This window comes from Notamacropus eugenii, chromosome 3 (assembly GCF_028372415.1).
Source record: "Notamacropus eugenii isolate mMacEug1 chromosome 3, mMacEug1.pri_v2, whole genome shotgun sequence".
Classification (NCBI taxonomy): domain Eukaryota; kingdom Metazoa; phylum Chordata; class Mammalia; order Diprotodontia; family Macropodidae; genus Notamacropus; species Notamacropus eugenii.
This window is the reverse complement of record NC_092874.1, coordinates 5,799,238-5,826,021: the sequence shown is the minus strand read 5'-3', so window position 1 is coordinate 5,826,021 and position 26,784 is coordinate 5,799,238. Positions and strand designations below refer to the sequence as shown.

General features: G+C 46.5%; 1 protein-coding gene across 2 annotated transcripts; it reads right to left on the bottom strand.

Annotated features, from left to right (window-relative positions):
* Positions 1-4,102: 4,102 nt before the first annotated feature.
* Positions 4,103-26,637, bottom strand: TMEM106B (transmembrane protein 106B). Of its 2 annotated transcripts, none has more exons than XM_072650797.1 (8): positions 26,506-26,637; positions 22,789-23,017; positions 17,423-17,486; positions 14,550-14,709; positions 8,662-8,802; positions 8,332-8,381; positions 7,683-7,736; positions 4,103-5,643 (listed from the first exon to the last, which is right to left on the bottom strand). In XM_072650797.1, exons 2-8 carry the CDS (start codon positions 23,006-23,008, stop codon positions 5,505-5,507), a joined length of 828 nt encoding a protein of 275 aa, XP_072506898.1. In that variant the 5' UTR covers positions 23,009-23,017; positions 26,506-26,637; the 3' UTR covers positions 4,103-5,504. The 2 variants fall into 2 exon arrangements, with proteins under 2 accessions (XP_072506898.1, XP_072506897.1); XM_072650796.1 differs by lacking the exon at positions 26,506-26,637 and adding an exon at positions 25,515-25,626.
* Between the last annotated feature and the right edge of the window lie 147 nt (positions 26,638-26,784).

Genomic DNA, 26,784 nt, shown 5'->3' with positions numbered 1-26,784 from the left:
AAACATCTTTTAAACTGGAAAAAGGCAAAAGAAAAACATTAATCTGACACTGACAGATCTTGAAATATTTTTTTATCCTTACAATGACTTCAAAATATGAAAAGCTCTTACTGGATCATGAAACATCCAAGGAATTTGAAATGCACATTTAAAGTACCCCAGGCTCCCTCATTAAAATCTATTTATTGAGACTAAGTAACATGGACACAGTCAAATCCCTCACAAACGCTTCATGAAACTGTTCTTCGCTGTACTGTGAGAAGACAGATTTCAACGTAACTTCACATACTAAGGTACCACTGTTTTGTTAAGAGATGTAATTATGTGGAATTCATGCTTATTTCCAGAACTAAGTTTTCAAGAGAAGAAAAAAATGCAGTTTTACTAGTTATCATCACAAAACAGCAAAAACGTGACCATGGGGAACTTGGTGCATTGAAATAATGTGGGGAAGGAGATGGACGAGAAACCCAAAGTCTATTGGAGACATGTTCTGTGGGCAGTCAATCTAAGTCCATCATAACTGCATCAGTGAAACATCAGCCATCTCAGCCCTCACCCCCTTCCCATGTAATGAACAAAGCTCAGCTCCTGATGGCCTCCTCCACAGGTCACTCCACTACAAAGCTCTTTATCCAACCTACTATGGCGGGGGCAATGGGGAGTTAGGCTTGTCTTTGTAGGGAGGAAGAGAGTGCCCTTCCCCACTGCTGAGGTAGGATCCTCTGTTGCTAGCCTGGCCCAGGATGGCTCTTTTCTCCACCCCAAGGCACTGTAATGGCAGTGGGGTGAAGAGAGGTCCCAGGGTGATGGCAGGCAGGCCTCCCTCTGCACAAGGTGGGTGCAATCCAGCGTGGGGGTTATAACATCGCATTGCCCCCTAAGACAGGCCCAGGATAGCAGAGAGATGACTGAACATCTAACTGGGGGAGCAGCAAACACTTGGAAGCTACTTCTTTCCTATGAATGTGACATGTAATTGAATTTTCACAAATATCTGTAAGAATCCTCATCACACTGGCCAAGAGAGATCAAAATGTAAAAGGCTTATAAAAGAGATACCATGAAAATAAAATCCTTGTAAATACCTTTCAAAGTGCTTTTCTGAATGAAGGTGCTACTTATTTATCTAATAGCCTCATTTTCTTGGCCAACCTATTTAGGGTCAGTCAGAGGTTCCCAAAGTGGGCGACACCACCCCTTGCGTGGTGCTGGAATGTTCCGGGGGTGGTAGTAGCCTTGGGTGCAATTAGAGGGCATTGAATAAAAAGAAGAGGGTGGTGGAAGCCTAAGGAGAGAAGAAAACCCATTCTTATATGTTTCATCTGTCGGGTAACAGTTACAAATAAACACACAAAATGCAAGTTATAATCAATCAGCAGTTGAATCTGCCAACAGGTTTTAAGAAGCAAGTGTTAGCAGGTGAGTATGTTGTGCGTTGTCAGGAAGTCCAGCACGCATCCAGAGAAATATGTGCATGTAATAACTTGTTTACAGTTACATGACACAATACTGTGTCATCAAAATCTCAACGCAGGAAAGACCTCACACATTTATAATAAATTACTGTTTGTCATTTTTTAAAAAATTCATATTTTTCTGAAATGTTGCAAATTAAAAACATTTGTCAAAGGGTTAAAGAAAGCAGATTTCCAGGGAGGTGCTGAGTAATATATATGTATATTTTTTTTTTTTTGAAAAGAGGACAGTAGGTCAAGTAAGTTTGGGAACCTCTGGGGTCAGTAAAGGGAGCTTATTCTGACATTTTCTACTGGAATGTTACTAATAAAATAATTAGTGAACACTGGACTTACTTTTTTTAGATCAGTTAATCCTCCATTTTTAGGTCAGTTTTGAATACTATTTAATGTGTCCTTAGAGATACTGGAAAACTGATTTAGGAGTGGGGAATGATCCGAAGATTTTAAACATTAAATGAGTATAAACTTGTATCAGTCACTACTAGTCCAAGAAACCACTCATTTCTAAGTCTGCTTATGAGTATCTCCTAACTTTTCTTTACAATGAAACACTGAAGTCTGAAAGTGATGTCAAGCACTGAATGTAAAAAGGCTCCCATCATCTCACACCCAGGAAGAATCCAAGGATCTTTCAGTGAAAGAAAAACAAATCCCAAGGAGGACAGGGAGCTCAAAGGTTCCTGTCAGACCCTGCAAGGGCACAGGAGCTTTCTCATAATGCACACCCCTAGTCCTGACTTTGGGCAGAGTGTTATCAAGGAGGAGGGTGGGGAACGACCACTGACCTCACAATTCATTATGAGGAGGTCATCTGGATACTGTGAGGTGACTGGTCTCACAATTTAAAAATTCAAACTGCACATTTACTCATGACCAACAAACAAATTTCACCTGAACATTTTCATCAAATGGATGCTCAGGTTTTACTTGGCCATCCTACACCAGTGATAAATATCTTGGAAGCTCAGCGACTCTCTTCAAAAGGGATCATACTCAATATCGTTCATGAATTCAGAAATGTCTTCTTTTCCTTCCAACTTCAGAACCACTGAAATCAAGTGAAATGTATGTCTATGATCAAAACGTAGAAAAAACCTCAAACAAATCAACCTTGATTCTGAAGCTCTGAGATACATATTAGGGTAGAGTATTTTTTTAATTATAACTTTATTCGCATTCATAGACCCTAGTCTGATTGGTCAACATTTGACTGATGCCTGTGTGCAAACCACATATCAAGTGGGGAGCTAGCAAGGTTCATAGGAGACCACCCTAAACTTATCAAGGGCAATGAGATGTCTGAGAATACAATGCATGCATGTGTACACAAAGGATGATTAAGAACCTTTGCAAAGCAATGCAATTAGAAGAAAAGGGCAGTGAGTTTACAAATGAAACCTGTGCATAGGGAGCCCAATGAAGAATTAGCCATAGGTGGGTAAGCAGGAATCGTGGTTTCCCAAAGGAGATGATGACTGTGATTTGGAGGAAGGGTGGTGATAAATGCGCACAAGAGGGGAGATCTAAGCAGAGAGGTAGGCTTGGCAGGGCTTGGCTAGGGCTTGAAAAGGGAGGAGAATGCCAAGAATGTGAACCTGGAGCATCCAAGGCGCTCCTGCTATGGACAGCGATTTTAGGGGAAAGAGAATCACTGCAAATTCAGGAGAAGGATCAGGGTTCCAAGGTCACTTCAGAATCTTAATCAGTGAGTACTACCGTGTGTGAGCAGAGTGAAAAGATGGCTTCCAGGTTAATGAGGACATTAGGATGAGGAATCAGAAACACAACAGACTGACCTGAAAGGCTTTCAGAAAGTAGAACCAGAAGACAAGAGCACCATGAACAAATGAAAGGCCAAGAAAGCAAAAGAGGAAATGCTACATTAGAAACCTAAAGGGTCAGAAAACACACAGAAGTTCTCCATGCTGAGCCACCAAGCAAGGAGGAAGAGAAGAGCAAGAACTAATAGGGTGAAAGGAAGATCCTTGTCATTTGTCACAGAGGGAGCACAGGATGCAAAGAAAGCACAGGCAAGAGAACTCAATGTATCTGATGCTGAAGAACACTCAACATGATGTAGTGAAAAAAGCATGGGAGACCTGGGTTCAAATCCCACCTCTCCTTCTCACTAGCTCTGAGCTCCTCTGAAGCTGTTTCCCCTCCTTAAAAGGAGGCTTCATGCCACCTGGAGTAAAGGGTTGTCATGAGGATCAAATATGAAGGGAAGTGAAGTGCTTCTCGAAATTCAGAGTTATCAAAAATGTCAGTGATTGTGACTCCATAACAAGCTTGGGAACTTTAGGGGGAGCCTGAATTATCTTAGTGAAAAGAATCCTGAAAGAAATAAAACTCAAAGAATTGATTAATTGTTTAAAATGATGTAAGATACAGTCTGTCTATGGTATCCCCACAGGACCTCACCCAGGAAAATGCTCAGTGCAGGTAATGATGACTTGTTGAATGAAAAGGGTCTCACTTGGGGAAAAGCCTGCTTAGCAAAAATTAAATGCAAACACAGTCATAATATCTCTGTAAATATATGTGCATGTGTGTGCAAGAAAAAAGTGGTTTGGTTGAGTTTAGATTACGAAACAAAAGCAAAAAGGGATTCAACAGCCAAATTAGCTAAACCATGATTTGTAATTTTTTTTAAACACAAAAGACTGATTCCAATTGTTTAGTAATGTGTAGAATTCCTTCACGTGTGCTGACCACAGTGACATTCTTTATGTCACACAACAGAATCCAAACGCTCTTGAGGTAAACGTATGTAGAAGTGAGGATTTTTGTAGACCTCATGAAATCTGATGCACATACAAGAGTCGAGTTTGTTTTCTCTTTTCTGCATGTCATTCACACTTCATAGGCGCCTGATGACAGTGAAACACAAGGTGTCTTGGATTTGTATCACAACCAGTTTCACAATTAGCTGACTGAGTCCTTCACAGATAGAGTCAAATTGTACTTCTAATAAAACTACATGGATGTCATGCCCAGCTTCATTCTTTACAGCCTGATACAGATGATTATTGGTTATGCTGATGCCTTAAAATCACACAAATCTGCAAAATCTCCACTAAAAATGGAAAGACAAGGACAAGCCTGATTATTCATCCTTAGGGACCACACAGAACTTCAGACTAAGAATTTTGCAAAACTCATTTGGGCTTACAAATCTGTCAGAGCATCAATCAAGTTGACATAATATATGAAAAGCTAAAAAAACAAGTGTTTCACACCTCCAGTTCAGGAGTGAAAAGTGTGTGGGCCTGGGACCTGGGTTCAGATCCTGCCTCAGCAGCCACCTGCTCCCTAGATGACCTTGGGCTGGTGACCCCTAGTTAGGGGGTTGGACTAGCTGATCTGCACCATCCCTTTCTGATTCCCATTGGGCCTTTGGCGCTACTTCCATGTGACAACAGACCTCAAACTCTCAGTTCTCCGATGAGAATGTTTTAAATGGCAGGATCACTTATTTGTGATGAGATACTTGAATTTAAAAACATTCAGAAATACAGATCTCTGTAATATTGCTCCCAAGCTAAAAGCTCAACCGTCCTAGAGCCAAAGTCTTTGTTTTCCTACTAAGCTTTTGTAGAAACAGGCAGGGTTCTCCGAGAAAGAGTGAGCCCCAGGAAGTCAGGAGGATCCGGGTTAAACCCCAATCCCATCCTTAGGAACCAGAACTGTACCAAGTCACTGACTATCTCGGAGACTCAGTTTCCTCCTCTGTAAAATGGGGATGAACACCACACACAAGTTGCTGTGAGGACCAAAGGACATAAACAATACATATGGAAAGCGCCTGGAGAGTCCTAGAGCACTGTGTTAGTGTCGGCTATTATTATGAAATACAACACCACAAGAGAGGAAAGTTTCAGCAAGAGCACGCCTACGTATTTTTAACTGTACCCCTAAGACAGCAAAGTGAAGTCGAGGTCTGCCTGCAGCGGTGACAATGGGTCTTCCTGAGAGCTGGGCTTGCTAAGAAGCAGCCCTCTCTCAACCACATCCTCACAGCCTCTACTGAGGTGGCTGCAGCGCGTTCAGATACTCCGACTGGCCCAGATGGTAAGTGGTGTTTCTTCCACAGTCGACATACTGGTACCGCTCTTGGGATATTTGCTCCGAGTGCCCAAAGTAAGTCGTAGTCACGGTCACTCTTAAAAAATAAAAACAAGTATGAGACAGAAAAGGACATGCACCTATGCCTGGCAGTTACCTTAATGAACACAATGGAGACTGTCCTGCTCCAAGAGCTAACAACTCAGCCTTGGGGTCAGTGGCCAGCAAGGTTCGATTGCCACAAAATGTTCTCCTCAGCAGGGGCACCTACTGAACCAACACAATTTTAACAAAGCAAATTCACTTGGAAATTTTGGCAATTTTTCAAACATTTGTTTTTTAAATATGTTTAATGATTATATCATAATTTATTTTTTAATTCAAGGATCACTCCAACTTCCAAGACAAGAAGTATGGGGGGAAATTCAGAAATATCAAATCAAAGTCTTACTGAGGCCTTCTCCAGCTCACAAATGGGGATGTCTCATTCTCAGTGTCCCACCCACAGAATCACAGAATTTACCTCGATGGTTCCCAGGATGGCTCTCCTACAACACCCCCAACAAACGGCCAGCCAGTCTCTGCTAGAAGACTTCCAAGGAGGGGAAGGAAGCATTCTACTTCCGGATTGTAATGACTGGCAAGTTTTTCCTGAGCCTGACCTTGCCTCTTTACCAGTTCATTGCACAGTCCTTAGTTCTGCCCTCTGGGGACAACCAGAACAAATCTCTTTCTCTTCTACATGCCTATCTTCCATCCCTGAGGACTTCCCCCATCTCTACCAAGTCTCCTCTGCTTTTAGGGCCTGTTGCCATCTGGGCGGCCCTCACCTGCACCCTCTCCAGCTTATCAATGTCCTTCTCAAACGGTGATGGTCAGAACTGGCTATTTAGTTTAAACCAGCTGTTCAGAAGAGTTTCCCATAGAAACAAAGTTAGCAATGGAAATGAGGTCCCAAGGTCCACACACAACTAGCTTACTTAATGACATGCAGATGAAACATTTCATATGTCAATTAAAAAAAAACCATCCTTAAATGGAAGGAATCCAGGTTCTGTTCTCTCTCTGCCAATCCTCCTAGAGCCAGGCCAGCCTCTACCAAGGCCTCACAATTCAGCTGTCTGCCTTGGGGCTAGCTCCTTGCGGTTCTAGTGAGTGCTGCTTTCAGCACATGTGGATAGACTTCTACTTATTCATATTCTTATGTTAGAGTCCCAACAAAGACAAATGTGAGGCTGTTAGAGAGAAAAGCTGGTTTCTGTTGATTCTTCTTTCACTTTATATCATGCCCATTGGTGCTCTTAGTAAAAAAAGAAATGGAGACCGTGGATCCAGCCACCTAGATCTGGGGGACTCTTTGTTTATTTTCCTGCTTCTTGAGCTAGACGTTTAGTTTATTCTGTTTATTTTTCTGTAGTAAAGGCAGGCAACTCAGGGACAGAAGTCTGGCCCTAAGAACTGTCCTGCTGGGTTGTTATCACGTCTTTTTGATGTTCTATCATTTTTCTGATTTTTCTTTAACCCAATAATTATTGATTAGGTTTTTTTTTTCAGTTTCCACAGAATATATCTCTTCTTCATTTCTGGAGAAAGATAAACTAATACCACAATTTTATGACTTTCAGGAATTTCCTTGGAGCAACTCTGCAAGGAAAGCCACATCAGTGAGGCCTGTGACCCCACTCTGAGAGATCTGGGTCACTTCTTGTGCTTTAGGAAACATGGCTCACGGAACATTACACAACCAAGTGCTCACTGAAGCATAAGGCATCGCCATGGCAGGGCCTGCACCAGGAACATCATTTCTGTCTTATGTCAGTCAAACAAAGCAGATTATTGCACACTTGGCTTGAGCCAAGCATGACTATAAAGACAATCTCGCTACCTCCTAACCACAGACGGGCAGGCTGAGTGAGTTTAGCAGCAGAGGAGCTCCACAGGGATGGATAATCCAGCCAAAGAGTCAGAGCCCTATGGAGGACCTAGCAGAGCTATTATCTCTGCCACTAAAAGGAGCACAAAAAACATAGGCTGTAGAAACCAATCAATAAGGGAATGTTAAGAACTTAGAGGTCCTCTAGTTCCCATCTCAATGTTATCACCCAGCCTAGACAGAAAGCAGCCACTCCCACTTACTGCATCATGACCACGATGTTGTGGACCTTAATGGAGATCAACGTGCAGAAATCACTGTTAAAGAGAACATGGAAAAAGAGGCATCAATGATGAAAAAAGATGAGTTTCTCCTCCCCCTCCTCCACCCTCAAACCTGATGGTCATAGACATGAGCCACCTTTATTCAGGGGTCTTCATCATCTGAATATGTCAGTGGCTTAGTTCTTTAAAGAAACTGTGCATACACAGACATATCAAACAGTTTCTCTGGATAAGCTGTTTGCCTCTTTCTTTTTAAGTCTAGAGCTGGGATTTATAACTATGGGGACTTTCTGGTCTTAAAGAGCTCTCAGAGGCACTGAGAAAGGTCAGGACTTGCCCAGGGTAACACAGTCGACCTGAGAAGAGGCAGGAACTGAGCCCTGGGTCTTGGGACTCCCAGGGTGTTCCTCCCTCTGGGGCCAAAGAATTGAGGGCTTTCTTACCACCTTGTGCTACAGAGAAATCAAAGTGGGTAGTTTACAAAATGTACATTCAAGCTCATAATGCAACAGATGAGAATTCTAAAATAAAATTTTATAGGCAAAAATACTGTCATGTAGGAATGAGACCAAGGTTCAGTTTTTAAAAGAGGTTCATACTATTGATTTAAAAAAGAATTTGAACTTACTACATATAACTCATTTCATCTACTATAGTAGTAGGAACTGTGTAATCAATCTGAAAGATAAAAATGATATAAAAATGGATTAAAGTGATGCTAAATTTTAAAAGAATAATTCCTCAAATTCCTAGAGCCACGATACCCTTTCCCCCTTTCTAAAATATCTGATACTTCTTTGTTTAAATTAATTATTATTTTAAATGAATTAAATAATTAAAAGCTGTTGAAGAAATTTAAAACCAAGCCTTCTAAAGACAGTCTGACACACTCTGATGTATTAAAAATGAAGTCAGGAATCATTTATAAACTTAAAAAAGTTCCATTGCCACTCTTTACCTGTTTCATATCCAGTGGCCCAATAATGGTAATGTTATTTAATCTTGCCTTTCCAATAACAGTTTTTGAAAACTGGACTTGTGCTGTGATGTTTGCGACTTCCACAGAGTAATAGTTGTTGTTTGTTATATTTAGGGTGTTCTGCAAAGAGAAGGGACATACATAAATTGTCTCAAACTGTTTTGTTTCTAAAATTCATTCACTGACCAAACACCTCTGTGAAATCCTCTCCTCTGAGGAAGGCTGGGAAGGATCACCCATGGGAGCTGCCATCAGGGACAATGGAGGCTCTCAGTTACCAGGAAAACAGAAAGCAGGGATCCCAAACAGGCTAAGTAAGATACAACAGTACCATTTTGTGGGAAGCAACAAGATACATTTACCAGTGATGTCCAACAATTTGGTCTGACTCTGTACACAGAGAGGAATTCACACACAAAGTGAATGTTAACATGGTAGAAGGCAGGGTAGAGCAGTGAACACAGCTAAATCTTGGAGACTTGTGAACCAGGTTAAAGCCCAGGTTCCACAACTTAACACCAGGGTCACCTGAGGCAACTGTGATCCTCATCTCCACCTTAGATGGCCTCCAACAACCTTCCTGGAATCCATTTTCCAAACAATGCTAAAGGACTAAGACTAAGACACAGGTCTGATCACATCACTCCATTGCTTAAGAAACTACCCTGGGAAGGGTGCAGAGCCAAGATGGCGGAGTAGAAAGATGCACATACTCTAGCTCTTCCTCCACAGCCCATAAAATACCTGTAAAGAAAGACTCTCAACAAATTCCAAAGCAGCAGAAGCCACAGAACGATGGAGTGAAGGAGATCTCCAGCCCAGGGTGACCTGGAAGGCCGATGGGATGCTCTGGATGTGGAGTGGAGCCCAGTCCAGCCTTGGCCCTGCAAGATGAGCAGGACTTAAGCAGGCCTTGGGGGTGGAATCTATGGCAGTGGAGGTTCCTAGATCCCTTAACCCACAGGCGCCAAAGGTCAATCAGAGGGCTTTTTCAACCAGAGTGAAAAGGGAGCAGGGTCCACCCCTAGGCCTGGCCCCAGGTGGCAGCAGGCGGTAGCAGCCAGCATCCATTGCTCCATAGATAGAGTGCTCAGCATAAAGCCCCTGGGGGAACTGGGCAGCTGATCTGAATCTCAGCCCTGAGCAGGGTCTTGGGGCATGGCAGAACTCAATTCTTCTGAGGAGTAAACTCCCCGCCCTTGATTGTGCCACCCTGGAGGAACTAAGATCTAACACATCCCCAGAGTATACCCTACTCTAGACAAATGACCCAAAAGTCAAGTAACTGGCTGGGAAAATGCCCCAAAAAAGGGAAAAAAATAAGACCATAGAAGGCTACTTTCTTGGTGAACAGGTATTTTCTTCCATTCTTTCAGATGAGGAAGAACAATGCACACTATCAGAGGAAGATCTAAAAGTCAAGGCTTCTGCATCCAAAACCTCCAAAATAAATATGCAATTGTCTCAGGCCATGGAAGAGCTCAAAAAGGATTTTGAAAATCAAGTAACAAGGTGGAGGAAAAACTGGGAAGAGAAATGAGAGCAATGCAAGGAAATCATGAAAAGCAAGTCAACAGCTTGCTAAAAGAGACCCAAAAAAATGCTGAAGAAAATAACACCTTGAAAAATAGGCTAACTCAATTGGCAAAGGAGGTTCAAAAAGCCAATTAGGAGAAGAATACTTTAAAAAGCACAATTAACCAAATGGAAAAGGAGGTTCAAAAGTTCACTGAAGAAAATAGTTCTTTAAAAATCAGAGTGGAGCAGATGGAAGCTAATGACTTTATGAGAAACCAAGAAATCACAAAACAAAACCAAAAGAATGAAAAAATGGAAGATAATGTGAAATATCTCATTGGAAAAACAAGTGAGCTGGAAAATAGATCCAGGAGAGACAACTTAAAAATTATGGGACTACCTGAAAGTCGTGATTGAAAAAAAGAGCCTAGACATCATCTTTCATGAAATTATCAAGGACAATTTCCCTGATATTCTAGAATCAGAGGGCAAAACAAGTACTGAAAGAATCCACTGGTCACCTCCTGAAAGAGATCCAAAAAGAGAAACTCCTAGGAATATTGGAGCCAAATTCCAGAGTTCCCAGGTCAAGAAGAAAATATTGTAAGCAGCTAGAAAGAAACAATTCGAATATTGTGAAAGTACAAACAGGATAACACAAGATCTAGCAGCTTCTACATTAAGGAATTGAAGGGTTTGGAATAGGATATTCCAGAAGTCAAATGAACTAGGATTAAAACCAAGAATCACCTACCCAGCAAAACTGGATATAATACTTCAGGGGAAAAAAATGGTCATTCAATGAAATTGAGGACTTTCAAGCATTCTTGATGAAAAGACAAGAGCTGAAAAGAAAATTGGACTTTCAAACACAAGACTCAAGAGAAATCCCAAGGGACTTATTAAAGTTGAACTGTTTACATTCCTACATGGAAAGATAATATTTGTAACTCTTGAAACGTTTCTCAGTATCTGGGTTGTTGGAAGGATTTTACACACACACACACACACACACACAGAGACAGAGAGACAGAGACAAAGCAACAGAGAGCACAGGGTGAGTTGAATAGGAAGGGATCATATCTAAAAAAATAAAATTAAGGGGTGAGAGAGGAATAAATTGGGAAGAGAAAGGGAGAAATGGAATGGGGCAAATTATCTCTCATAGAAGAGGCAAGGAAAAGCTTTTGGAATGAAGGAGAAAGGGGGGAGGTGAGAGGGAAAAAGTGAAGCTTACTCTCATCACATTTGGCTCAAGGAAGGAATAACATGCACACTCAATTGGTATGAAAACTTATCTTACATTACAGGAAAGTAGGGGAGAAAGGGATAAGCAGGGTGTGGGTGATGATGGAAGGGAGGGAAATGGGAGGAAGGAGCGATTAGAAGTTAACATTCTTGGGGAGGGACAAGATCAAAAGAGAGAATGGAATAAATGGGGGCAGGATAGGATGGAGGGAAATATAGTTGGTCTTACACAACATGAGTATTATGGAAGTCATTTGCAAAACTATACATATATAGCCTACATTGAATTGCTTGCCTTCTCAGTGGCGATGGATGGGGAGGGAGGAAGGGAGAGAAGTTGGAACTCAAAGTTTTAGGAACAAATGTTGAGAACTGGTTTTGTGTACAACTGGGAAATAAGAAATACAGGTAATGGAGTAAAGAAATTTATCTTGCCCTACAGGTTAAGAGAGAAGATAGGGTTAAGGGATCATGTTCGTCCTTCATGGATGAAGAAGACCATGCCATCAGAGAAATGATGACATGACTTGCACTTGACTTTGTTTTGAGTGAAGGAGGGCTGTGCAGGTCACCAGTCTCACTTCTCCTCCAGAGCCATCTCAGGGATAAGGGAAGGGACAATCAGAATGCAAGGTGTTTTCAGGTGGGGGAAGGGGAGAGATGGGGAGAAAATTCAGAACTCAAAATTTTGTGGAAATGAATGTTGAAAACTAGTAAATTAATTAACTAATTTAAAATAAAAGAAACTACCTTGGCTCCCTATTCCCTCTATGATAAAGACAAGCTCTGTTAAAGCCCTTCACAGACTGCCTGCAATTCATCTTTTCAGAATGATCAATCAATAATGATTAAGCAGCCACCAAGAGTCTATGTGAAGTGCTAAGGATTTAAGTACAAAGGGCAGATAGGAAGCATGTATACATGTATGCAGTATCTACAGATATAAATCATCAGTCACTCTATAAACATTTTTTAGGCTCCTACTGTGTGCCAGGCACTGTCCTGAGCAATGAGGATACAGAAAGAAGCAGAAGACAGTCCCTGCCCTTGAGGAGCTCAAGATCTGATGGGGGAACCAGAAGCCAACAGATACGTAAATACAGGCCACGAACTGGAGAAGTGGGAAGTAACAGGAGGCGGAGGCACCACGAAGACAGGTTCTGAACGGCTTCCCGTAAGTCCACGGCCACCTGAGGAGGGAGGGTGCTCCAAGCCTGGGGGTGGCCTGGACTGAAGAGGACATGTCAGGAGTGAGGGGTGAGGAAGGCAGGAAGGACTAGGGACTTCAGCGCCAAATATAGCACTTTGCATTTGATCCTGGAGGCCAGAGGGAGCCTGGAGCTTCCTGAGGCTGGGGTAGGGAGAGATCTGAGGCAGACAGACCCAGCAGCAGCAAGTGCAGGATTTTGGCATGAGGGCTAAGGGCCCGCACCAGGGTGGGGAGAGAAGGAGGCATACACAAGAGACAGTGTAACAACCGGGACAAGGGGCATGGGGAGTGAGGAGTTTGCCTCAGTTTGCTCTACTATAAAGTGGGTCTTATAGTAACAGAGGCACACTGCAGGGTTGTTGCGAGAATACATCGAGATATTTGTAAACTGCGTAGCACAATGCCTTGCATACAGTGCCCATTCACTCTCCCTGTGTCTTTCCTTCTCAACAGAACTACAAGGTGGTGGAAACTAATTCAGAAGGCAAAGAGCCATGAGTACATCCACAAAAATGCTTTCAACAAAGTGTGTTTGCTGAAAGTCCAGTGGAACAGAGCGGTGGCCTGGGGAGCTCTCCAAGGTGACGAGTGATTTCCTTCGCACCTTCAGGGGCAGGGTCTGGCCTCTACCGCTCCGAACCACGGATCTGTCTACTCAATCTCTTGGCCAGTCAGCTGCAAACTACCATAGACAGCAGAGTCAGACAGGGCCAGACACCCCCAAGAAGAGGTCGAGAACATGCCTCGTTCTGGGTTCCAGAAGGACAATGACGACACTCAGTCAGTCTGCACTTTAGGGTCCCTCACTCCTTCAGACCACCTGCTGAGAACAGAGGCCTAGAAAAAAAAACTGCTCTTTTTCCTAAATTGACTGATGTTTAGATGATCAGACTTATCTAAGAGTCCCAGGTACAAGAGAGTTGAGTAAGAGACTTCTAAATGATGGAGACACGGGTATATCTTCAATTAAAACCACTTAATTAAATTCTGTCAAGATGAAGTCTCAATGACCAAGTGCTATAAATAAAAATAAGGAGATGAAAGTGGGCACATCTCAATACCCAGAAGGACTCGCCCCTTGCTGCCACAGGTAAGCAGGGGTGGCAGTAATCCCTGGTTGGGACAAGTGCAAGGGAGGAAGGGCAGGCATATGGGAGGAAGGGTCTTTCACTCGCTACATCAGGCTCTTTTTAAATGGATGGAGCTCTGTCTAGGGTAAGTTCCCACTGCAGAACCTGGGAGCTCAGCCAGCTCCAGCAGGGAGGCCATGCCCACTCCTGGTGTCTCTCCTGGTGGTATGGTGGTTTGCAAACAGCTCTGCCCTATTTTCCCTGGAGAAATTTCTCTCTATGGAGTTATTCTTGGAGGGAAAAGTTTCCCCCAATAATTGTTTCTTTACATTCTGTAGTCTTAAGTAAATGCACTCTTGGTTTCGGGGAAAGACCCACGAGAGTCACTGAGTACAATCCACCAAGACACAAACTGTCAGTCACAATGAGCAGCATCTCTGTCTCACTCTGCTCTGTGTCCCATCCCAGGCAACGACACCATGAGGTGTTTCTCTTGTTATAACCAAGCCTCCTAAGTAATATCCAAATTCCTCAGCCTACGTATAGCAATATACTTCTTGAATTATTGTGTGAGATTGAGTTCAGTTCAGCAAAAATCAGGGTGAGTCGGAGGGGAGGTGACTGATGCAGGGTCACACAGCTAGTGAATACCCGAGGCTTCCTGACTCCAGCCCCAGAGCCCTATCTTCTGGGCCTCCAGCTGCTCGACCCTAAAATGGTGAGGCTCCTGGGAAAAATACATATTCAGCACATATCCATGGAAGTGAATGGTTAAAAACAAGGAGCAAAGTAAGAGATTCTGCATGACTGTCTGCAGTTACCGTGATATTTAAGTAGATCACACGCTTTGCATCATCGTAACTGACATACGCTGACTTCATACCAACGTATTTCACGTCAATGGATCGAGGAAACAGGAAGAAAACGGCTAGGCCAGAAAGAAGCAGGCACATGAACACAGACGCCATCACGTAGAGCTTTCTGCAAGTCACAGAGAGAAAGAAAGGGAAGCTTAAAATGCGGACACACCATGACCTGGGTGGAAAGCGCAGCCTAGGCATGCGCAGGCTGAAACTTATTCTCCTGCATTCTTGTCTTTTTTAACCCGATCTGGGACAAGACATTCTAATGAGACATGTCCTCTCCAGTGTAGATGGCAGGGGCTGAGGAGCCGTTGGAGCACTGGGGATCACCACCAGGACACATTAGAGCTGGGCCTTCCACTCCCCTTGGCACTCAGCTGGCCGCTGTAAAATACACTTACTTTGGCCCATTCTCCCCCAAATCTAAATATCCATACTAAAGGTGATCCTAAGGTTAGCATGGGGTCAAATAAAATGTTCAACTGAAGAGATTTCAATTTTTTGACTGGCTTCTTGATTAGTGTGAAAATGTACAATATTTTACAAGTTAATAAGAAAAAGGATACGAAAGTACATTTTACTAAAGTATTTAATAATGCCTAGTGAACAAACTTCAATCTGCATCGTGTTAAAATTTCACAAATAATATTTCCCATTGAAATTAGATAAGCCTTCCCTAGCACCTTAAACAAATTAAAATTTTAACGATGTACTATATGTGACTGTTAGGGAAGACAGGTGACCTGCAATTTTCTAAGAGCATAAATTACATAGGACATGTCCGTCTGCATCCATGGTGGGAGTTTCTACACGAAATTACATGAACCCCCCCTCCCCATTAAACACACCACACTACTGTGCTGTAGCATCCAGTGTAGGCAACCTTTAAATTTTATGCTTAATCTCCGAAGATTTGTCAGTTTAGCAGTTCGTTTATCTTGAAACTGGACTGGATGGGCACATTCTATGAAATATCACTGCTTTAAGTCAGCGTTCTCCAAACTTTCAATCAGACACTTGGGAGCCCACTCCTACCATTAACTGTACTCATAAATCAGACATATTACATAAAGTTCACAAAGAGTTGGTCACATGGGCATTTCAGAAATCACTCTGGTAACTGGGCAAAAGACAGCCTGGATGGAGGCTGGGAGACCAGGAAGGAGGCCACTGCAGCAGCACAGGCGAGAGGTGATGGGGTCTGAACCGCGGGCTCTGCTGTGGCAGGAAAGCCCAAGGGGAGAGAATAACAGATGTGTGGGTGTGTGAGGTGTCATGAGTGAGGGGGGGAGGTGACAGCATCAAGGCTGGGGACTGGGAGATGAGAAAAGGGTGGTGTCCTTGAGATGGCTAAGGAACCTTAGAAGAGGGCAGGATTTGAGGGGAAAGATGATGTCATGACAACCACATCCTGGGGTGGTGGAGATAAAGAAACCTCACGTTTGCCAATCACTGGAGAACTAGACCCACTGTTCCCAAACTGCTTCCTTAAAATGCATCTGGGCTTGGTCGCCTGCATTTTAAGAAAACTTGTTCTAGCTAATGAGAATTAATGGGAAGTAAGAAGGTGAAGTGGGGTAGAAGAAAGGCCATACTTTGCACTCATACCCTATCTAGTTAAAGTTCCCAGTATGTACACACCACCTAGCTCATGAAGGACAGCTGTGGTGAGTGCAGAAATGGGGGCCTGAGCCACATGGGGAGGTCTCTGTCTCAGGCTTGGTTCTATCTATGATCTCCCAGGTAATCTCTGAACATGCCTGCCATGAGGGCAGAGCTGGAAGTAGGACACATGGCCTTGGACAATCTCATTACTCCTCAGGTACTCGAAAGAGGAGTGGAGGGGAGTAAAGAGGAACAGACAGCCAGTCAGCCTTCAGGGGACTTCTGACTGATGCTGAGGCTCTTGGCCACAAGAAGGGGTAAAATCGAGCTTTCCCAAAAGGGAAGGGACATTGCCAGTTCATGGATTTGGGCACTGCAGCACTTCCTCCTGGAAGGGACTTTTTTCTCCTCAAGAAAATAAGATGGCTTTCACAGCTGAGTTCTCATGAAGCTTTTGAGTGTAGGGGTGTGTGTGTGCATGCGTGTGTGTGTGTGTATGTGCGCACGTGTGTGCATGTGTGTGGGCATGCACAGTCATGCCTCAACACTTGCAGGCTTGGTTGTTCGTAGGTTGGCCATCAATGACCATATGGACATTTTTGGAGATCTGCAGTTGTATGTGGCAAACTTCAGGCAATGTGCATATATAAAGAAAACTAAAAGGAAATGAGTAAGTCACAAATGCATGAACTGTGCATTGTCCATCCACTTCATTATTCCCTACCAGAAGTATGCATGGGCAAAGGGATTCAATTTCCTTAAAAGTTTCGATACGCTGAAGAACTCCAGCTGCAACACCACCTCCTTGTGTCAGGAACTTTTTGAAGGAGAAGGAAATCCCCAAGACTCTATCTCATGTGTGAGATGAATCTTTCTCACACAGAAACTGTACCGTTTCAATGGGTGTAGGGTGTGTATGTGTTCAAGAAACCTGATCCAAATTATTACAAACAGAGGTGTGGAGGCGGAACGGGGCCTAGAGCTAGAGAATGTGGTTTTACACAGTGAGGGACGAGGGAAGACAGACACGAGAACGCACCCTGCTGGGCCCTTAGTCCAGAATGGGCCCTAAGGCAGGCCCTCTGTGCCCTGAGCCGCAGTCTCCCTGCAGTCGCAGACAGTTTAAGCACTGGAACCCTACATCTCTCCATGACATGTCTGCAGCCAGGGCAGTCTCTCACTAACAGACAGCGTGCAGACACTGACTTTCTTTTATTGTTACTTACGTTCTTCTCGGCCTCAGTCTCTGATCACTGTATGGAATCAAGGCCACGAGCTGATTTTCCTGACCTGCAAACACAAGAAACACATTAAAGATAAATGCAGATGGTTAAATAGAGACACATCAGACACTGCTGCGGTGCTGGTGAGGGCCAAGAAAGTGACAATTTAACAGGCGGTCAGCCTATGAAGTTACCCCAAGACATGCACCACCGGGACTCCACAGGAAGGAGCCTGTGTGAGCCAAGGGTAGGTGGGGGCTTCAGTGAGGGGGGCTTACTCTAAACAACTCTAAAAAGCTGTAAGGAACAAAAACATGCCTAATCAGAAAGTCATTTTCCCAAACAAATAAATGAAACCAAAATTACAATTATATTTTCTATTATGTACATGAAAATGCAATATGAAACTTTAAGAATTTTTATAGATTTTCAAAAGACCCTCATACAATATCCAAGAAGGAATACATTAATCAGGAATTAGCCTTCTATGTCAGAAAGTTTTGGCCTTTTTTGCGTTATGGATCCCTCGGGCAGTTTGGAGAAACTCATGGAATCTTTGCCAGAACGATATTTTAAACGCACAAAATAAAACAGGATTACAGAAGAAAGCAGCTACACTGAAACAGTCATCACAATACATTTTGAAGCAGAACAGATGTCTAGTCCAGAAGCCCTGTTCTGGGTCATCTCCCTGTCACCTTGTCTGCCTATCTTTTCTAAACCCTCTTGGCCTCCTCCAGTTCCCTTAACATGCCAATGATAAGACTCATCTTGGTGTATCACCACTTTTAAAATCATGAGAAACTTTGATAGCTCCTTCCTTCTTACAGAGGAAAGTTCCAACTCTTTACTCTGGCATTCAAGGCCCCTGACAACATATGTTACTGCTTTTTCCCCAAGGGATTCTCCCCCCTTGTCTAAACTGAAGGAAATGAGCATACATATCAAACCCTGCACCTAGAATTCCCTAATTATAAAAATTATAAAACTCTTCTCAATTTAACAGCCAGCAGCACTCTTCCCCCTTCCCATAAATGCCCCTATTTGCCAGACACATTCTCTGTGATCCCCCTCCGAGCTCACACAATTAACTATAATGATCACTGGCCAGGGAGACCTAACTATGTGGCCTTTAAACTGTTATTTAACATATGCATTGTAAATTCTTACCAGTTTACAGCTTGTAGACATCTTCAACTAAGAATGTCCAAAACCAACTGTTTTCTTTCCTTCCAAACACCTCCCCCTTCCTAACTTTCCTATTGCTTTCCAGGGCACCAACTCTTCTCAGTCCCCAAGCTGACCCCTCACTCTCTCTCACTGCTCCCCCCCCCTCCCCCCGCAAAAACCAAGCCATTGTCAAATCCTCTCAATTCTCCCCTCATAGTATCTTTTACAAATGCCCCTGCCCTCCCTGCCTCCCATCTCAGCCCATTCTAGCCCATCCTCCGCTAAATTGTCAAACAGAGCGTCCTCAGGGTCAAGTCTGACCATGTCACCCACTTGATCACCTCCAGAATCCATGGCTGGCTTTTAGAGGCCTTCATCACTGACTCTTCCCCCCTCTCCAGGCTCCTTGGACTCTACTGCTTTCCACGCTCAGCAATTCAGTGACACCAGCTTGTCCATCTCCCCAGTCAGTGCATCTTCCCTGTGTGGCCTTCATGCCCGGATATCCTCATTCTCCATTCGTTCTCTCCCTCTTTTCCCCCTCCCTCTCTTCCCTTCCCAGTCACTCCCTCCCCCACCTTTTACCCCAGTGTCCAGACCCTAGCAGATACTTAATAAACGCTTCATGACCACCGAAGGCAAGAATCATGCCTCATACATATTTGCGTCCATCACAACCCCTGGTACAGTGCTTTTCCTACCATCATCTCTCATTTTCTTGTTGATTGACAATCACCCTGTTACATTCCTTTGGAAAATCAACATTTGGAGAGTGGGCCCACAGTTCCAAAGTCAGATACATGTTAGTGTCAGTTCTGTTTTCTGTGGGTTTAGGAGTTTAGGCCAGGCCTTCTTCTAAGACGATGCAATGTATGTGTAACAGCCACGTGTGAACAAAGGTTAGTCATGTGGGGTGAAGTGGGACACTGTGCCAGGAACTGACAAGAGAGAGGCAAGTTTCCAGGGCCTGGGGCAGTTCAGCAGATGTTCCCCTGACCCAAATTTCTTTGGCTAAGCCATTAAGGAGGCAAATTTGCCTCTCCCAAAAGACTGACCTGAGCTCTGGCCTCACCTCCTGCCTAGGAAATCCAGTGCTTTGCTTAGTGCTTGGCATGGGACCAAGGGAGGAGGAGGGGGAATACATCCAGAGCAGCAGAGGAGGATGGACAGGAGGAATCAGGCTGACATTTCTGCCTGGTCCTTTATATCTAGCTGGCAAAGACTACTTCCAAGGTGAAATCAGTAGTCCTTTTCAGGGTAGAGAACAGAGGGCTACATTGGACAGGGGACAGTCCCATACAGGACTTGCTTGCCAGGCTAAGTGAAAGCAGTTTGTTCCCCAGAAGTAAGGCCACAGTCGGGGCTGAGCAAGGGCACTTAGCCAAGGAGGAGAAAGCAAATGGCTTCTTTCTGGTAGACCTGATTGCTACTTTGTCCTGGCCCCTCTCCTTTCTAGCCCTCCTCCACAGGAACCCTGAGGTGGGAGTGCAGAGAAAGAGAGGAAAGCCAGGCATGGCTGGACACACACCCTTGATTTCCGGAGAACAAATTTAAAGACACTCAGTTAAAAGGTACGATCCCAAGTCAGTACGAGAGTTATGGGAAGCTTTCATGAATGAAGCAAAACAGACACATAGTAATAAAGAAGAAAGGGAAAAACTGCTTATGTGGAGGCATAGGGAGCTTATTGGCCAAATCCAATTTGTAAATATTGGTCTAAGGCACGCTGATACACTGCCGGTGGAGTTAAGAGCCACCGGAACTATTTATTCAGGATGATCATCTGAATCCACACCAAAGAAGTGCCTAAAACGTCCATACTCTAATCCCAAGAGACACAAGACAAGAGGAGGCACCCGCCCCAAGAAGGTCCAAGACAGCCAATCAACACGGCTCTGTGAAGTGCCACTAATGGGCAAGTAATCAGCTCTCAATCCCACAATGGAGCCAGGTGTGAGGAGTTTTAAATGGCAAACCGAGGAATTTCCATTTGATTCTAGAGGTGAGAGGGCTTGGAAAAGGGCCCAGACTTGCCAATATAGTAATAGCAGGGATTTTAAGAGCTGGAAATTGGGTAGTCACCTATACTCTGAGGAATGGCTAAACCCACAGCAGTATGTGAGAGTAATGGAATATTATGGCGTGCATGATCATTCTCCTCCAACTATTCCCTCTCCTGAATGTCCCTCTCTCTGTTAAGGAAGCCACCATCCAGGTCCACGACATCAGGGGAATCTCCTCAGTTCCTCCCCAACCTACATATACGATCAGTCACTGAATATGTCATTTCCATCACTGAACACCATTCACCTCCATCATTCTCTACACACACACACACACACACACACACACACACTCTCTCTCTCTCTCTCTCTCTCTCTCTTTCTCCTGCTCCAGTCCAACCTTCACACAACTCAAGTGATTTTCTAAAGCAAAGAGTTAATTGTGTTCCTTCATTCCTCAATGAAGTCCAGTGGTTCCCAATTACCTTCAGAATCTAACAGAAATTCCTCCATTTGGCATTTAAGGCTCTGCCCATGAGGGACCCATCCTGCCTCACCCTGCACCTACCAGACTACTCCTCCCCCACTGTTCCCAGAGCAGCCAAGGGGGCCTTCCTGACCTGAATTCTCTCCTATGAACACAGGTTATGACTACCGTCACTGAGGTCAATGCACCCAAGGCACAAACCAAACACTGAATTCTTTGCAGAGGAGAACCCAAGGCCTGACTTCTAGTCTGGCAGAATCCCCTACTCCCCCTTTTCATTCCCCCTGTTCATGACACTTAGGATTGCATCTAGACTCCAAGTGTCCTTCCCTCTGAATCCCAACAGCCCATCAGCAAGCTCTCACAACCATGTCTGACCCTGCCTGCATCCCTTCTCTTTTCCTCTCATCCTTGTTTGGGCATTTGTAATTTAACATGTGGACAGCTGCAATCATCCCCCTCTTGTTCTGACCTGTAGCTCCCCCTCCCCAAATGAGAACTAGGTTCCAGAGATCTTCCTGTTCCCCACAATGCCTTGCACAAGAGACATGCTCCATAAATATGTCCTAATCTTTTTAGAAAATAGATAGTTTCTGAAGTTCTTGGATGACAAGTACAACTCTTAATGAACTTAAACTGCCTTGTCTCCTCTCCATGATTTTAGCCAACCTCTGAGTCAGACTGTTCATTCTTCCTTCCTGTCCCTTGAACAGATACTGAACTGTTTTTCCATGGCTGCTGTTCAAGAAATCACGGTTGTGTGGCTCAGACCCCGTCACTCTCCCACTCCAACAGTTTCAGTTGTTGCTTCTCAAACACAAGACAAGTAGCTCCTTATCCTGGAATTCCAAACCTGCTCCTTATGACTCCATCAAAGCCTGATGTCAGATGCTCTTTTTAATCTCCCAGCCAGATTAGCCAGCTCTCTCTGTGCCCCCACCCCACCCACTGCCCTCTCAGCTTTCCATGACTGCCTTCGGTTGGGATGGCCTCCACCACGGCTACCCGGGTTACCCCCTTCCTCCACCTCCACATGGTAAAATCTCTCCCTTTATTCACAGGCTGGCCCATAAGCACTTCCTCTAACAGGCTTTCCTGGTGTTCCCTCCCTCCTCCACCATAGTCCTTGGTGTTCTGTGACAGCCTCTTCCCTCACCAACCTGTGCAAATGCTTCTTTCCTATGACTCTTGCATTGCCCTTGAAGACACACAAGTTTATCTGCTGGACCCTGGCTTTTGAACCCTCTCCCACTTCCACACTTTCGAATATACTGTCCCCACTTTCCAGCTCAGGAGTCCCTTTCTTTGGCAAGGCTGTAGTGATCCTTCCTGTAGCTTAGGCCTTCTCCCTCCCCAAATGACCTATCTAATTATTCAGCACAACAGTGTTCTCTTTTCCTTCTGGGTTTGTATGCCCACTGAGTCCTTACTGGTGGCAGAAATATTCCATTTGGCATTGAAGGCAGTCCAGCTCCATACCCTGAAAGCTTTCTGAAGACAGGAACTTGGGGGGGTGGCACTCCTCTAGGGCCAGAGGCAGAGCTCTGCCCACAGCCATAATCAGTACTTTTAAAACTGAATTCTGAGGCCTTTTTCTCTGTCCAGATGGCTAGCTAACATGCAGTGGGGCTGACAACAGCGGTTAGGCTTACTTACTTTTGAAAACTGTCTGATTTGGGGGGAAAAGAAAAAAACCTGGCATTCCTTACCCCGGGGAATCCTTCCTGTCCCCTGACAAGTAGGGCACGTGACACTGTCTCTTCCGGTGAATTCCACATATGGAAACTGAGAGACGTCTCCATTCCTTCCATCTTCATTATGGCTTTCAGAATGAATTATGCCATTTCTCATGTTATCAGATGACGTCATTCCGTCATAACCATCGTCTTTACATAAATGCAAAGGCAAATGAGAAAAGGATTTACCCATGTCCGATACCTACAAAAGATAATTATTGTCAATTTAAGGAAAAATAAACACGCTGGAGTCAAAGGAAATTTTAAGTTACTATTACAATGATAATAAATTAATACACAAAGACAATTACAGGACCTTTTAAAGATATCCACTAGTTATTTTAATATGTGAATTCTGGCATGTTAAAAATATGACTTCCTGAATTTCTAAGGATTGAGCTATTTTTATCATTATCAGCAAAGAGAGGCAGCTCAGCCCAAGTGTCAAGCTTGGAATCAGGAAGACCTCTCTGCCACACATTGACCTGCCTGTCTGTTCCTCAGGAAATGCTAAGTCTGTGAACTGCATTCTCTTCTCCAATAAAATCATAGATTTTGAGGCTCTAGACACCCATCCTGGAGCTGTCCACGGCGCTCTGCCGGGCAAGTCCAGGCTCCTCTGACTCCCTCAGCCCTGGGGCACCATTACAGATGTGCTCTGTGATGGGGGCCTGCTCTCTTCCCCTTCACAAGCTGTACTTCTCTGATCAGTAGTACGATGGAAAGGTCTCACATGACTGGTTTAAGGAAGGAACAAAGGAGAAAGCATACAGAGCATTTTACTAACATCAGAGTGCTATGCAGTCTGTCAGCAATCGTTATAATTATAACAGTTAACAATGAGATTGCCCTTACTATGTGCCAGGCAGTAAGCTGAGCACACTCTGGGAGGAAGGTGCTACTATTATCCTCATTTTACGTGTGAGGAAACTAAGGTAAACAGAGGCTAAGGGACTTTCTTAGAGTCACACAGCTAGGACGTGTCTTGGGCTGGATCTCAAGGGAGTCTAGTCTTCCTGACTCCAGGCCCAAGTGCCCTCTCTGTTGGGAAGGTGTTGGCCTTGCTGAGATCTAGCTTTGGGGCAACATTCTGAACGACTTCTTCTGTTCTCTGAAGAAAAACAGCTGATTCTTATTTCAGTTTGAGTGTAACACAAAATAAAGGATATTTTCCGGTGTTTTGGACTGCAGTTTTATTTCACTGGCATAAGGGACTCTCAATAAAAAAAACTTCTTTCAGTAGAATGGACAAGCACTTGACTGCACTTTTGCCTTAAGAGAGCCAGCACATCGAGAGTTAAGATTCTGAGGTTAAAGAACTAAATTATCTCACCTTTAAGAACAAAGAGCTAGTTTTAACCACTTGTAATCACTTGTACCAAAAGTTACCTTGAAAATGATCCTTATTTTACAATGATAAAAGAATGAGACTGTGGTTCCAATCAGATTACAAATGCAGGGAGAAAATAAAAATAAGGCTCTGGGGACTCAAAGCTGGAAAGGTCCTAGGAGACTCATCTTGTACACTCATTTTACAAATAAGGAAACTGAGGCGTGGGAGGTGACCTGACCTGGCAAGTGCAGCCAAGTCTGGCTTCCAGGCTCCACAGATCCTCCCACACCCAGCCTGGTCCTAGCACCTCTTAATGCCAAAGGGCAGGCCCACAGCTTGGGAGTTCTGATTGCCAGGCTCCAGGCCTCACAAACCAAAAGGGCCAGAGAAGAAATTCTGACTGGGGGTGACTCAAGTGCTCTGGCCACAAGTGCCTCATCCGGCCGGGCCCCAACACTTGCCCCATCCACTTCCCAAATGTGTGAGGAGGGAAGCCCGTGCCCTGCCCCGCCCCCAGCCCCACTGGGCTTAGACAGGCAAGCAGGCAGGCAGGCAGGCAGACAGACAGACGGACAGGCAGGCAGACAGACAAGCAGGCAGATAGGCAGACAGGCGGACAGGCAGGCAGACGGACAGGTAGATAGACAGATAGACAGGCAGGCAGACAGACGGACAGGCAGGCAGACAGGCAGACAGACCGGCAGGCAGGCGGGCAGGCAGGCAGATAGGCAGACAGGCGGGCAGGCAGGCAGACAGACAGACAGACAGGCGGGCAGGCAGACAGACGGACAGGCAGGCGGGCAGGCAGACAGACAGATGGACAGGCAGGCAGACAGACAGACAGGCAGGCAGGCAGACAGACAGACAGACAGGTGGGCAGGCAGACAGACGGACAGGCAGGCGGGCAGGCAGACAGACAGATGGACAGGCAGGCAGACAGACAGACAGGCGGACAGGCAGGCAGACGGACAGGTAGATAGACAGATGGACAGGCAGGCAGACAGACGGACAGGCAGGCAGACAGACAGACAGACAGGCGGGCAGGCAGACAGACGGACAGGCAGGCGGGCAGGCAGACAGACAGATGGACAGGCAGGCAGACAGACAGACAGGCGGGCAGGCAGACAGACGGACAGGCGGGCAGGCAGACAGATGGACAGACAGGCGGGCAGGCAGACAGACAGATGGACAGGCAGGCAGACAGACAGACAGACAGGCGGGCAGGCAGACAGACCGGCAGGCAGGCGGGCAGGGCGCGAGGGGCCCCGGGCCGCTTCCCGGGCCTTCCCAGACCACCACGGTCTACACCGTAGTCACCACCACTTCCACCTAACAGCCCGAACCATGGCCATTCCCCAGGACCCACCTTACTAAAGTGCTAGGGGCCCCGCGGGGCGAGGGGCGGAGGACGGGGCTCCGGACCGGGTGGCCCAGGCTGAGTCGCTGCCCTGGCCTCAGGGAGGGCGCCCGGCTTGGGGATCTAGTGGGGTTCACACAACGTGAGGCGTAAAGAGCGCCAGAAGGGTCGCCCCCGTAGTACGGAAAGAAAACAGAGGCTCGGCCAGGGCGGGAGTCCAGATCTGCACTCAGCGGGGCGGGCCTGCACCCGGATCGCCCCGCCCCCGCCGCCTGGCCACGCCCCCGACCACCGCCTGGCCACGCCCCGCCCCGCCTGGCCCTGCCCCCAGTCCGGCCCCAGACCAACGCCTGTCCCTGCCCCGCCCCCCGCCTCCGACCACCGCCTGTCCCTGCCCCGCCCCCCGCCTGTCCCTGCCCCCAGTCCGGCCCGAGACCACCGCCTGACCCTGCCCCGCCCCCCGCCTCCGACCACTGCCTGTCCCTGCCCCGCCCCCCGCCTCCGACCACCGCCTGTCCCTGCCCCGCCCCCTGCATCGCCCCGCCCCCGACCAACGCCTGGCCACGCCCCGCCCCGCCTGGCCCTGCCCCCAGTCCGGCCCCAGACCACCGCCTGACCCTGCCCCGCCCCCCGCCTGTCCCTGCCCCCAGTCCGGCCCCAGACCACCGCCTGTCCCTGCCCCGCCCCCCGCCTCCGACCACCGCCTGTCCCTGCCCCGCCCCCTGCATCGCCCCGCCCCCCGCCGCCCGTCCCCGCCCCCGGCCCCGCCCTGCCGGGGCGCCCCTCCGCTGATCTCGCTGGTCGCACACTAAGGGCCCCTCTCCGCCCCCCGGGGGATCGGAGGGGGGGGCCAACCTGAGGCGCCCCGCCCCCCGGGGGGTTATTCTCGCGGGTGGCCCCCCGCTCCCCGGGGGCCGCTCCCCGCCGCCGCGGCCGTCGGGGGTCTCGGGCCCCGCTCGGCCGCCCCACAGCCCCCCCGCCCCTCCGGGGTCCCCCTCACCTGGACGGGCCCCCACGGGCTCCCCGTCGGCGCCCCGGCTCCTCGGCTCCTCGGCTCTCCGGCGCTCCCGCACTGCGCCCGTGCGGGGGACGGGCGGGGGAGGCTTACGGACGGCGGATGGAGCGGCGGCAGCGCGCGCCCTGCCTGGAGGCCGCCTTTCTCCGCGGGGGCCTCAGCGCCCGGACGCCTGGGTTTCTTTCTGGGCCGGCATCGGCGGTGGAGAGGCGCATGCGTCTGAGCCCTCGCTCCCGGATTCCAGGACCGTGCTCCCCAGGGCTC

Coding starts and splice junctions, on each gene's coding strand:
- TMEM106B (XM_072650797.1), bottom strand. CDS start 23,008: ATGGGTAAATCCTTTTCTCATTTGCCTTTGCATTTATGTAAAGACGAT. Junction 8,803..14,549: donor TGATCTACTTAAATATCACG/GTAACTGCAGAC, acceptor TTCTCTTTGCAG/AACACCCTAAATATAACAAA. Junction 5,644..7,682: donor AACATCGTGGTCATGATGCA/GTAAGTGGGAGT, acceptor TTATTTTTTAAG/AGTGACCGTGACTACGACTT.